The sequence below is a fragment of the Pelodiscus sinensis genome, chromosome 19, assembly GCF_049634645.1.
Source record: "Pelodiscus sinensis isolate JC-2024 chromosome 19, ASM4963464v1, whole genome shotgun sequence".
Classification (NCBI taxonomy): domain Eukaryota; kingdom Metazoa; phylum Chordata; order Testudines; family Trionychidae; genus Pelodiscus; species Pelodiscus sinensis.
This window is the reverse complement of record NC_134729.1, coordinates 7,291,186-7,304,497: the sequence shown is the minus strand read 5'-3', so window position 1 is coordinate 7,304,497 and position 13,312 is coordinate 7,291,186. Positions and strand designations below refer to the sequence as shown.

General features: G+C 61.0%; 1 protein-coding gene across 1 annotated transcript in view; it reads left to right on the top strand.

The window, feature by feature from the left end:
- Nucleotides 1–1,436: 1,436 nt before the first annotated feature.
- PPP1R1A (protein phosphatase 1 regulatory inhibitor subunit 1A) overlaps nt 1,437–13,312 on the top strand; it is a 58,797-nt gene continuing 46,921 nt past the window's right edge. Inside the window, exon 1 of the mRNA XM_075902083.1 lies at nt 1,437–1,630. Within this exon, the coding sequence (XP_075758198.1) occupies nt 1,550–1,630 (81 nt within the window). The 5' untranslated portion in view covers nt 1,437–1,549. The remainder of the gene's footprint in view (nt 1,631–13,312) is intronic.

Here is a 13,312-nt window from a genome sequence, read left to right as displayed (position 1 = left end):
AGCAATGGTCTCAAGTTGCACTGCGGGAGGTCTAGGTTGGATAGTATGAAAAACTATTTCCCTAGGTGAAGCACTGGAATGGATTACCTAGGGACGGGGCAGAATCTCCACCCGTAGAAGTTTGCTCATCTTGACAAAGCCCTGGCTGGGATGATTTAGTTGGGGATGGTCCTGGTTTGAGCAAGGGGTTGTCTCTTCCACCCCTCATCTTCTATGATTGTGTGACATACCATGTGACTGGATAGCACTAGGACGCCGCGATGATGGGGGCTGCACTGTAGCTAGACTGGCCTGGATGAGGATGTCCCAGGATGCCAGCAGGACTCACCAATAATGGACTTTTCAGCTTGGTGCCCAAACCAAAATCTCCACCTCCCCCCAATAAATTTTGGTTGAAAGAGGTGAAAGAGGTGGTTTGTTCAACTTCAGACTAAGGGGTGTCCATTGTTTGTTTTGGACTGGGTGTATTTGGCCTTTGCTTTTTTCAATAATTTGGTGGAATTTCAAAACAAAATCTGACCCTTTGAAGGTAAAAAATCAGAGAAAAACACTGGCTGGATTTGATCCGACACAGCATTTTAAAAAATTGTCCATAAACAGCACTTGACTTCTCAGGGCAGTCCTGGGGCTGCTGTTCCCGCTCCCCAGCTCTGTGGCTGCTGTTCTGGGGCTACTGCCCCCCAACTCTTGGGTTGCTGTTACCCTGATTTTGGGGTGCTGCCTGCCCAACTCTGGAGCTATTGCTACCCAAGCTCTGGAGCTGCTGTCACCCAACTCTGGGGTGTCTCCTAGCTCTGGAGCTATTGTCACACTGGCTCTGCTGCTGTCCAGCCCATTCTGGGGCTACTTTCCCTCTGGCTCCAGAGCTCTGTTCCCCGCTCTAGGGCTGCACCCCCCCCCCCCCGCAGCTGTCTCCCCCACACACACTCTGGGGCTGCTGCCCCCCAGCTCTGGGACTCCTGTCTCCCCTCCACACACACTCCGGGACTGCGGCCCTCCCCTGCTCTGGGACCTCTGGTGCTGCTGCCCCCCTGGCTCTGGGGCTGTGATACTACCCAGCTCTTGCCCCGCTGCAGGTCCCTGCTCTTCCTCCGCTAGGCCACCGCCTCCGCTGATGTATCCCGAGATGGGAAGAAGCGGAGGATGAACCGGTGGCGGTAGGGCCTGATCCTCCACCCTGCGCCACCTGGGAACGGGATCTGACCCGTCTGCTCCGGCCGACCCCTTACATCGCGCACCCACGCCGGGGTGATGAGCGCCCCCTCGGAGATGCTCCGCACCCTCTTCCCCCGCCCATCGCGCGGAGCGGCCCGTCCCTCGGGCGCTGCGGGGCCGGGAGGCGGAGGGTTAACGCTCCGGGAAGCGAGTGTCAGGGGGAGGAGGGAGGGGGGCGGCGGGCCGCGCCCGGCCAGCCAATAGGCACCGGCGGCTTCGCCAGCTCCCGGAGCAGGGCTGAGCGGAGTCTGGCAGGGGCGAGCGCGGGGCGCGTCCTCCGCTGCCTGCCTGTGTCTCCGGGCGCGCCGAGCTGGAGTCCCCTGCGCGCCCGGCCATGGAGCCCAACAGCCCCCGCAAGATCCAGTTCACCGTCCCGCTGCTGGAGCCACATCTGGACCCCGAGGCGGCAGAGCAGGTGGGTCCGGAGCGGAGCTTTGTTCGGCGGGCGGCTTCGTGGCCAGGGGAGCCACCATGCGGGCAGCGGCCGCGGCAGGGCGCACGCACCGACCCCCTGCGCGGGGCTGCCAGCGCCCCCGCCCCGGCCGGGGACTCTCACCGGCCTGCCGCAGGGAAAGGCTGCCCGCCTGGGCCCCGGGCCCCGTAACTGGGGGCAGGAGGCTCCGGCTCCGAGTCGCGGTCTTGTGGGGGTCGCTGGGTGTTGGGGTGCTGGTGGTAAGGGGCGTCTGGGGTGCGGCGGGAGGCGGAGATGTTGGGCGGGGAGTGGGGGTTCGGGTGTATGGCGGGGTGTTGTGGGGGTGCGTGGGGCGGCGTAGTAGGGGTGTCTGGGGTGCTGTGCCGGGCGGGGGTGGTTCGGGGTGGTAGGGTGTGTCGGGTGGGGATGCTGCGGGGTGTGTGGGGGAGGTGTAGCGCGGGGTGGTAGGGATATATAGGGTACTGTGGGGGAGAGGAAACTGGGCGGGGAGTGGGGGTGCGGGTGTATGGCGAGGGCTGCGTGGGGCAGGGTGGTAGGGGTGTCTGGGATGCTGTGCCAGGCGGGTGAGGAGTGGTAGGGGTGCCTGGGGTGCGGTGCCGGGTGGGGTGTGTGCGAGGTGTTCGGGGTGTCGGGGGTGCCGTGCTGGTGCGGATTGTATGATGATCGGTGCAGGGTGGTAGGGGTGTCTGGGGTGCTGTGCCCGGTGTGTGGGGGGATGCGAAACGTGGGGGTGTACGTTGTCTGGCCAGGTGTTCGAAGCACTTGCCGCGCGTGGAGGTGGGGGTGGGCGCGGGGGGGGGGGTGTTAGGACAGCTCCCCCTTCCTCGCCCCCCCCCCATGACAGCTTCCCTCAAGTGCACCTTGTGGATTGTGACCGGTGCTTCCCTTTGGCTGCCCCAGCCTGGCCTGTCCAGCAGCCCCGGCTGCTCCCAGCGCCCCCGCCCAGGGCTGTCCGGGAGGCCGGGCGGTCTCACTCCAGCTCCTCAGAGCAGCCCTGGGCTGCCCACGCCAGTGAGCCCAGAGCGGGCGGTGCCGAGCCACGGGTTAGCCGCTAGCGCAGCACAATGCGCCTGTGAACCGCGGGTCAGGGTCTAGACCGGAGTAACGCCGCCCACGTGGCGCTGCTCCCCCCTTCCCCCCCCCCCCGCTGGTGAAACTCCAGGGCTTGAGCCCTTTTCACTCTTGCTCAGCGGGGGCGGGCTCTGTGACCAGCCCCCTTGGGATTTCTGTGGGGAGTTGGTGGCAGAGGCAGGGCTGGCACAGCACCTCGTGGCACTGGCATGGCAATGGTACAGCCATGGCATGGCTCCAGCATGGCACGGCACGGCTGTGCCGACCTACGGGTCCAGCACCGAGGGGCAGAGAGGTGTAAGACCCTAGCTCATTCACAGGGCTAATGGCCTCACCCAGGCAGCTGTCCTGTGACTGCCTTACAGCAGCTTCTCAGCTCCCTTGGCCTGCAGTCCCCTTTTGGGAAGCAAGAGCCGCAGGGATTGTGTGTCAAGGGAATGAAATGGCAAAGGTCAGGCTGGGGCTAAGGTGCATTGGCAACGCTGGGATTGGAAAGTCTAGCACAGGCATAGCTGGAGGCAGTGGCCCAGGATCGGGAGGCACTAGCAGAGCTAGGGGTGCGGCAGTCGGGGACTGCAGGTTGAGGACCAGTAGCAGCGCTGTGCGTGGGATGTTCAAGGGCTAGAATAGCCGGGAGCTTCTGAGACTCCTGGTTGTGGAGAAAAAAGCTTGAAAATGTGACTTGAGCATAAGCAAAAGGCTTTGGAACCCAAAGCAACAGAACAGCAAGCAAGGGTCATTCAGTAAATAACCCAAACATGATTTCTAAGGCAGTCTCCCTCTTTGGAGACTTGGGTGGGGCCCTCTCTCCTGGGACTTGGAGGGGCAGAGGTGTGGGGCAAAGAGGACTGCTCTGACCTCAGATCTGCGGGACATTTGAGAAGTTGCAGAGGCATCGCGGAGTCCAGCTGAGCAGTAGCTACCAGCCTGGGCCCCTCTAGTCCTGCCTTCCCTGTGGAGAGAGTGGAGATTTTTTACCGGCGCCCCTTGCAGTCCAAGAGCTCTCCCTGTGCAGGGCTGAGCATCTTAATAGGTTCCAAGGCTGAAGCTCATGTGTCTTCCTCTTGGTTCTGGGGACGGCAGCCCCAGCGCTGCCCCTCTGTGGCCTCCTGTTTTCACCAGCAGGGCCATACTGGGGAGCCCAAAGAAGGGGGAGCCCAAAGGCCAACACAGGCTGTCCCAGCACCAGGTGTCTTTCTGTCCCTTCCCAGAGGCGTGAAAGGCTGTCAGGCCCCATCTGTGTCACTGCCACCCAGCTCCTTAGCAGAGAGGCTCTCCGGCAGAGCCCTGTAGCATCTTGCCCGCAGCAACTGGGTTGGGGGCTGGGAAACTGATGCAGGGGGTAAGGCACTAGGCAGAGCAGTGGAAATAGCACCATCCTCACCCACCCTCTTGTGCAGCTGCTTTGCTGAGCTAGGAATAGGTGCTTCCACCCTCCCACTCCTCCGCACCTTCTGGGCTGAGAGCCTTCCCCAGGAGGGTGAGAGCTGGAATTGAGAGTCGAAAGGACCAGTGTGATCAGAGTGTGAGCTCCTGCCTAGAACTTCCCTGAATTCGTTCCCAGTGAAAGCAGAACAGACCTTTTCTAACAGCATCCAGTTTTGATGTAAAAGTTGCCGGCGCTGGAGAACTCACAGCAGCTGGTGGGAAATTGTTCCAATGGTCCATCTCTGCTACAGATTTGTGCCTTTTTTCCCACTCTGGATTTGTCTATCTTCAGCTACCAGCCTTTACAGCCCGTTAGATCTTTGTCTGCTAGATTGGAGAGCCCATTATCAAACAGCTGCTCCCCAAGCAGGTGCTCACACACTGTGACTGAGTCACCTCTGTGAGTGGGTTTAGTGGGTTAGAGTGAGGTAAGTGGGAGGCAGGACGCTTGGGGTCTATTTCCAGCTCAGTGAGGTCTAGTGGGCTCAAGCAGGGAGGCCTGGAGTCAGGACTTGTGGCTTCTATTTCTGGCTTGGCCACAGGCTTTCTCTGTGATGCTGAGTGAGTCCCAGAGTGTACCCGTGCCTCAGTTTCCCTGTTTGTTGCTTGGGTTCAGTGACATCACAGTCAGAGCTCATAGATGTGAAAAATCTGGCACTACTGCTTGTGCTGTACCACGGAGGTGTCTGTCTTGCGGGTGGCTGTGTCTGACAGTGTGGGCTTCCATGTGGAGTCAGCAGTACCGTGCCAGGTAACCCCGCCTCATGCATGTGTCTGTGCAAACTTCCCAGGCACTGTGCATTCATTCTGGGAAGTGCAGCATCTGAAAGCATCAGACAAGGGCAGGGCAGGGCGACGAAGCTGGTGTGATGCAAGGAGTCCAGCACCAAGTGGCCAGCCCCTTCGGGTGCCTGATTCCAGAGCCAGGGTCATCACAGGCCTATTCACAGCCCTTTGAAGATGTGAGACTCTCCTGGGGCTGCCGTCCCAGGCTCTCCTCGAAACCAGAATGACATCTCTAGCCCTCGTGGGCTATGAGATGCCCCCAAAAAGTGTGACCAGAGTGTTGCCAAAGCAGTGATGTCTGCCAGAGTGAGCAAAGACCCCGGCACAGTTGCTCTGTGCAAGCTGAGCCTGTTCATTCCCGAGAGTGTTGCCTCTGGAGCGTAATGATGGCGCTTACATGTCAGCATTGTTCATTGCTGGCCAAAGGGGGAGAATGATTTTGTTGTGGAAGGAGGTCCCTGGGCATCATGGGGGGATGGGACCTTTGTGGGCAAAGCCTGGGGCATCACCACGGCCTGAGTTCTCAGTTTGGCCCCCAGCTTCGAAGACTCGCGGCAGAGACTCCACTCAGGAACCTCCTGGGGTCCGTGGGGAGCTAGTCTACCTGGAAAGCCAAAGGCAAGGCGAGAGGCAGTGACTCGCTGCGGAGGAGGAGCTGGCACATGGACTCCCCCCACTGGTAACTTAGGTGCCAAGAGCCCAGCCCCCGTGTGAACAGCTCTTCTGATGAAGGAGCCTGGGTGCTGAGCTCCTCTTGCAGAACAGATGCAGCCCAGGCAGGAGCTCCCAGCCACCCACAGCTCCACTCTGAGCCTCCCCCTGGGGCTGGCAACACGCCCTCTCCCAGCTGGAACCCTGAGCTGCGTTCAGCCCACAGCCTCTGCCTGCTCTTGCTGACTGTGGTGAGAGAGGACGTGTAGCAGAACCAGGCTGAGACCTGTCACAACTCGCTTCAGGTCAGGGGCACCAAGCCACTGTGGAGGTGGAGGTCCTGGGCTGGGTTGGAACTGGTGCCTTAGAGAGGCCAGAAGTGGTCCAAGTGCTGTCGACTGGCTTTGTGATCTGTGGAGTGCGGGCCTCCTGAGGTGAACTGAGCCCACCGACATGGCTGAGTTGTGGCTTCCCTGTGTGGCTATTTAAGCAGCTGCCACTTTCCACCCCAGAGGTGGCTGCATCTTAGTGCCAGGTGCTGCAATTACTTGGGGGCAGAAGGCTGCAGAACCTGATCAGTCCCATTCTGGATGCCATCTCCATCTGCCTCCCCCAGCAAGGATTAATGAGACGCATTCCCTCCCAGTGTTTCGCTTAGTCCCATCTTGTCCTCCTTCCCCTGCTTAGTTCATTGTTTGGCCTTCTTTGTGTGTAACCAACCCTCAGATCTTTCCAGGTCACAGCGAGCTCCGCTCGGCTCCAGCCCAGAGGAACATTGTACAGGAAAAGGAGAAGTTCCTGTACAGAGCTCTAGTCAGGCAGCTTTTCCAGCCATGGAGGGGACAGTTCAGGGGAGAAGGCTAGAACAAGGGAAGTGGATGAGCCTTCTCTACTTGCTTGCCACTAGCATCTTGTAAGAGCTTCAATTTATTTCTGAGCCCCAGCCCTGCTTGGGGTAGTGCTGTCCACTGGCTAAAGCACAGGGTGAGACTGGGAAGATCTAACTTCTGTTCCCAGCTCTGCCACTGCATGGCTGTGTGACCATGAGCCCTTCCTCCTCTGTAGCATGGAGAGGACAAGCCATTGAAGTGCTTTGAGATCCACAGAGGGGCCTGTTCTGTAGGGGCTGAACAACACAGACAGGAGCAGTCTGTGGGGGATCGCTCTGAGAATGGGGTTAACACCCCAGGCTTGTGGGTATTTTGGGGGCCAAATAAACTAAAACTGCAACAGGAACCTCAGCTAGTGTTGCCAGATGGTTTCAACAAAAATACTGGACACGTTTGACATTACATCACAATCTACAGTACATCTTATTTAGAAAATACCGGACATTTCTATTTTCTTAATTTGTTTCCCGAACAGAAATCTCAACTACTGGATTGTCAGGTTCAAAATCAGACACCTGGCAACCCTAACCTCAGCTCCTCCCCCAATTCTTCCCCTCCCCCCATTTGGCATCAGATGGAGTTTGGGGTCTTGCTCTCTCTGGATGTTTTCACAGCCCTGTGTGCTCCCTGCTGCCATTTAGAGTCAGAGCACAAACCTCAAAAGGCTGCTTGTTTTCTGCAGCGTTTCCAGGGTGGGTGGGTTCTGGGTTCAGCTGCCAGGTAAGATGGGCTCATGAACGGCACGTTTGTGGCCAGGGAAGGGAAGCGTTTCAAAAACCTGCTCCCCTCTAAGCAGCATCCCTGGCTCTGTGTGTGCAGGCCTGTCTAACATGGGCTGCAAGGTATTTGGCACCCGGGAGCAGGCAGGGCCGACAAAGTTTTCAGAAGTGTCCAGCACACACCGAACTGTCCCAGTGGCACAGGGCACACGGGCCTAGGTATTGCTCCAGTCCGGGGGGGCAGCGGGCAGGGATTTTGAGGAGCAGCGGTGGAGCTGTGTGTGTTGGAGGGCAGCCTGAGTGGGGCGGGGGGCCTAGGCGGGGATTTTGAGGAGCAGCGGTGGAGCTGTGTGTGTTGGAGGGCAGCCTGGGTGGGGGGGGGGGGCGTAAGCGGGGATTTTGAGGAGCAGCAGTGGAGCTGTGTGTGCTGGAGGGCAGCCTGGGTGGCGGGGGGCCTAGGCGGGGATTTTGAGGAGCAGCGGCGGAGCTGTGTGTGTTGGAGGGCAGCCTGAGTGGGGCGGGGGGCCTAGGCGGGGATTTTGAGGAGCAGCGGCGGAGCTGGGTGTGTTGGAGGGCAGCCTGGGGCTGAGGGAGCAGGGGGAAGTGGTGGGGATTGAGGGCATTACACAGCAGTGTGTGTCAGATGTGCCAGCACTGCACTACACCTGCCCTTCCCCAGCTCTGCTGGCCCCTCCCTTTTATGGAAATTAAATGCAGCAGGAATCAGGAGGGAGGTGAATGAATAGTTTGGAAGTGGCTCCAGAGAGAAACTCGTGTCCCCCAGAACCCTGCTGTCCCCTCCCCACTCCTGGGCTCCGGGATTGCGCCCAGCCCCAGGTGCCCTGCGCTGAGTGAGCCAAGGAGGCAGTCAATGAACAGGCGATGGGTTCGGTTCCATTTGCCAGCCTCTGCACAGATGGGCAATTCCCCAGCTCCGCGCAGGAGACGTCTCATTTAGCAGGTGCCGCGCTGGGAGCAGACTCTGCGCAGGTGCACGTTTGCCAGCGCCGGAGCTGGGAGAGATCTCGCTGCACAGTGGGCGCGGTGCCAGCACCGGCAGCTCCCCTCCCCCAGGGTATTTTAGTTGCAGGTTTATTTTTATTTCACCTTTTCTGAGTGGATTTGCTGCTGAGGGAGCTGAATGGGCTGGCCCTGAGCTTCCAGGCACTGCAGAGTGTCCTCATCCTTCAGCTGCTGAACCTTCCAGTCCCAGGGCCGGGCCTGCGCCCACGTGCTCTGCCCTGGACTGTCCTTCTGCCGCCATAGACCCTGCCTGGGCGTAGCACTGCCTGGGCTGCTGGCCGCCCCCTCTGCACCTGCACTACCCCCCCCCCCCCCCCCCCCCCGAGGCCTGGGCGGAACAGGCCCGCAAGGCCAAGGTCTGATACTGGTTGGGCCTGCAGTCCTTGTGGCCTCGCTCTTTGGCCTCTCTGATGAGGGGCCCCCTGAGGACTAGTTTTGGGGGTCGGTGACACCTGGGAACTGCACTGAAACCCCAGGACTGTTCTCACAGGCTCAGTGAATGACCTCACCTAGGCAGGCCGGGGACAAACCTGGCCACATGGGCTGGGTTAAAACTGCTGCCTGACGGACCCAGGGGGTGGGGAATTCAACCCCCTGCACCATTTGCACTCAGCCCATCCTGCCCCAGCCCGAAGCGAGTTTCCTCCCCCCCCCCCATCCCCTGCATTGCCCCAGTGCTCTCTGGCCTTGCCACTTTGCCCCCACCCCCCCGGCCAATCAGTGTCTGCTACGGGTCTAGGGGAGGCCACAGACGTGCTGTCCCCACTGGGAAGCCATGGGATTCAGGCCTCCTTGGGAGCAGCGCCCGGTCCCTCCTTCTTGCCAGTGCACCTGGTTCCTGCAGGGCCTGTCACTAGCCCTGGCCAGCCCTGTGCACTTGGTGTGGTGCAGCTTGGCTGGGTCCCTGAACCCCACATGCCTCTGAACAGCACCACTGGGTCCCCCCTGCACTGCTCCGCTCTTGCAGGGAGGCTGCCACCTCGTGCACTTTCCCTGGGCCCTCTCCAGTGTTGCCAGGCTGAGTCTGGCATGGCTGGGGGCCCAGGGCCACGACCTCCTCCCCTTCCCCCCGCCAGCAGCGCCATGGGGCCCTGCTTGGAGATTGCAGAGCATGGCTCCCGGCAGGGGTGTCTCCTCACCAATTCCATGCACCCCTGCAAGGAAGGGAGAGCCAAGGCCTCCAGAAGGGCCCGCTCTGATCCCAGCGAGGTGGGAGCTGGACCAGGCTGTACAGTGAGGCCCATGCCCTTTAAACTGAACAGCTCTCCAGAAATCCAGGGTGTTGGCCCCGGGCCCCAGCTGTGCCGGGCTCAGCCCGGACACCCAGCCCTGGTGTCAGGGGAGAGAGGATCCTACTGAGTGAATCTGGTATCACCCTCTGGGCCAGAGCCCCATGTGCGGCAGGTCCCAGCCCAGGTCTCCCCATCCCCATGTCTCTTGGCCCTCCACCACCCTCCTGGCTGGGCAGCGGCCCTTCCCCTCCCCTCCCCACCTTGCTGCTGGCTATTGCCCCCATCCCCGCCTGCAGCCCTGAGCTAGTGGCCTCCTGCCCTTGTGTAACCCTTTCCAGTCCTCAGTGCTGGGCTGACTCTCCCCTGGGGCTTTTTCCTTTATTACAACACCAGCAGCTGTTCATTAATCCCAAGCAGGTAACGGCTCCCCCCCTTCCCCCGCGGCTGAGTGGTGGGGAAAGGCCCTGCCCTGGGCCTGCTGCAGTCAATGCCAATATGTCCAATGGACCCCCCCTTCCTCCAAGGGAGGCATTTAACAGTCCCCCGTCCCCTGCCGGTTGCCAGGCAGCACTTAGCCCATGTGCCCAGCAGAGAAGGGGTAGCAGAGGCTCGGCTGCAGGGGGATGGGGAGCCGTGTACAGTGAGACCAGACTGCCCGGGAGAGGGTTTCTGGCTTGGTTTTGCGAGGCTTTGCAGTGCTCCTGGCAGCTGATCCCATGAGGCTGGGCCTAGCCCTTTGCTGCTTGCTGCTACGCTGGCTCCCGCTGCACTGCCTCACAGCTGGCGCGGGCCTGGTGCATGGGGGAGCTGAGTGCGCAGGGTTGGTGTTGCTTCCCGTCGCCCCGTCCAGGACCGGTCTCCGGGCACTGGCCGCAGGTGGGGGGATCTCCCCCCCGCTTGGGGCTTGGCTGGGCGGCCAGAGGGAGGGCTGGGGGAGGAACACCCAGCTGGCAGGTCTGTGTTTGGCGCCGCGCTCTGCTGAAGAAGGGCATTTGAATGTCTCCTGACGCTGAGAGCTGCTGAATCTGCAGCCCAGCTTAGCCTGCGCATATTCTGTGTCTAGCCACAGCTGCTCTCTGCCTCTGGGCCCCATGGCGCCAGCGAATCTGTCCAGGGGCCCACCTGGCCTGGGGCCCCATCTCTTAGAGGCCCGACTAAAGCTGCCCCGTCCATAGAAACCCAGGCTCCGAGCTTTGAGGGGCCCAGCAGCAGCCACCTCGTCTGTCTCATGGACGGGATGGTCCCCATATCGATGTGAGCCCGGGGGTGGAGGGCAGCCAGGGGGGTTGCTTGGGGGCACAGGGCAATGGCAGGGGTCAGACCCCCTGTGCTCACCATGGCGCGGGAGCTACAGGACACGGGGTGACCCAGCAGCCTGCTCCACTCCACCGCCATCTCCGAGCCGGGTCACAGAGTGCAGTGGGTGCAGAGTGACCCGTCTCTCCCCTCCCCTGAGCGATGCGGGGCTCGGGGGAGCAGCGTGGAGAGGCTGGGGCCAGGTGGGGCGCCCTGCTTCCCGCAGCTCCTGGCTCTGTAGTGAGAGTGAGGGGGGCGATCCCTGCTGCCGCGCCATGCCAGGCCCCCCAATAACTCCCCGGCTTATGTCTCTTGGAGGAAAGGGGTGCAGTGGGGGGAGAGGCCAGAGCAAGGCTGGGGCTGGAGCAGGGGCAGGAAGGGAGTCGCTCCATGCCTGGGGAAGGGACGCTGTTGCCACAGACCCCCGCACTCCTCTAGCGATGGCCCTGGTCATGACCACCCCTTGCTTCACAGGCAGGTGGAAGCAGGGACAACGTGGAGGGCTCGAGGGGTCACATGACCCCCAGAAGCATGGGCGGGAGGGGCTGGCCAGCAGCTGGCAGGGGCATTAGCGGGGCGGGGGGGGCCTGGCACCTGCAGCAGGGGGCTGGCCCACCCACTCCCCGGCAGTGGCGGGGGAAGCAGAGCAACGTGGCCCAGCTCGCTCTGCTCTCCTGGTGTCCCCCCTCCCCCAGAACCCCTCTGACCAGTCACCTCAGGGTGTAGGACAGGAAGGGGATCCTGGGATACCCTGGGCCAGGGACAGTTCCCGCCCAAGCCCTGTTAGCCAGGGTTTGACCTGTCTGAGGTACGGAGCCTGTTCTCAGGTGGATGCAGAGAAAGGTCCCTCTGAGCCTTGGGCCTCACTGGTGTGTGGCAGCGAGCACCACAGGAGAGGGACCGAAGGGACCTGCGGGGGATCTGCCTCGCGCTGTGCGGCCCCATCCCGCCTGGCAGCGCGGCTCCGGCCAGTAAATACTGCGATCCAGCTGCCCGCACACCTTCCGTTTCAGTCGGCTCTCGGTGAGGGGCCGGGGCAGGGGCTCGGGGCAGTGACGGGGGAGCGGGTTGCTCTGTGGTGGCTCCAGGAGCTCTGAGACGTGGCCGTGCAGTGGGAGCAGGCAGGCCCTGGTTGGGGGTCTAACGGAGATCGCCCTCCCCTGCTGCGGGAGCCAGCCTGGCATTGCAGCGGGGCCCGGTGCCAGCGCTGGGCTGCGGGGTGCTCAGGGCGTTGTGGGGTGGGCGTCACTCAGCATCACGAGGGCTGGGGTGTCTGGTGAGTCCTCCCCTAGCACAGATGGGCTTGCAGCCCTGGTGGCTTTCTGTGGCCTGATGCTTCGCCCTGACCCCCGTGGCTCATTCAAACCTGCCATTGGTTGCCAGCCAGCTCCAGGATGTGCTCCCTGCAGCCAGAGGCGCCCTCACACACACATGAGCGCTGCCCCACGTGCACATGAATGGTCACACAGACACTGTGTTTTCACTAACACACCTTGGGTATGTCTACACTACAAAGTTAATTCGAACTAACGGACGTTAGTTCGAATTAACTTTGATAGGCGCTACACTAGCGCTCCGCTAGTTCGAACTTAATTCGAACTAGCGGAGCGCTTAATTCGAACTAGGTAAACCTCATTGTACGAGGACTAAGCCTAGTTTGAACTTACTAGTTCGAATTAAGGGGTGTGTAGCCCCTTAATTCGAACTAGTGGGAGGCTTGCTGGCCACTCTGGGCACCACCAGGGAAACTCTATTGCCCCCCTCCCAGCCCCGGACCCCTTAAAGGGGCACGGGCTGGCTACGGTGCCCGTGCCAGGTGCAAGCCTGCCAGCACCCAGCCAGCTGACCCTGCACCTGGCACGATTCGAGCCAGCCACCCGATGCCCCCCAGCCCTCCCCCTCTTCCCGGGACCGGGCTGGCAGCTCCCGGGAGCTTGCCCAGGACCGCAAGAGGCGGGCACCCGCCTGGTCTAGTGCGGACATCGTGGACCTCGTCCACAACCTCCGCACTAGGCACAGGAAAGCGGCCATCTAGGGCAGGAGAGCTGCGAGCCTGGCTACCCAGGAGCACGTTTGCATGAAAATCAAGGTGGTCCACTGAGACCCCCGACCCTGAGCCCTGAGCTTAGAATGGCCATACTGGGTCAGACCAAAGGTCCATCTAGCCCAGTAGCCTGTCTGCCGACAGCGGCCAACCCTAGGGACCCTGGAGGGGATGGACCGAAGACAGTGACCAAGCCATTTGTCTCGTGCCATCCCTCTCCAGCCTTCCACAAACTTTGGGCAGGGACACCACTCCTACCCTCTGGCTAATACCACTCCATGGACCCAACTCCATGACTTTATCTCACTTCTCTTTAAACTCTGTTCTAGTTGTAGCCTTCACAGCCTCCTGCAGCAAGGAGTTCCACAGGTTGACTCTTTGCTTTGTGAAGAAGAACTTTCTGTTATTAGTTTGAAGCCTGCTACCCATTCCTTTCCTTTGGTGTCCTCTAGTCCTTCTATTATGGGAACTAATGAAGAACTTTTCTGTATGCACCCTCTCCACACCACTCGTGCTTTTATAGA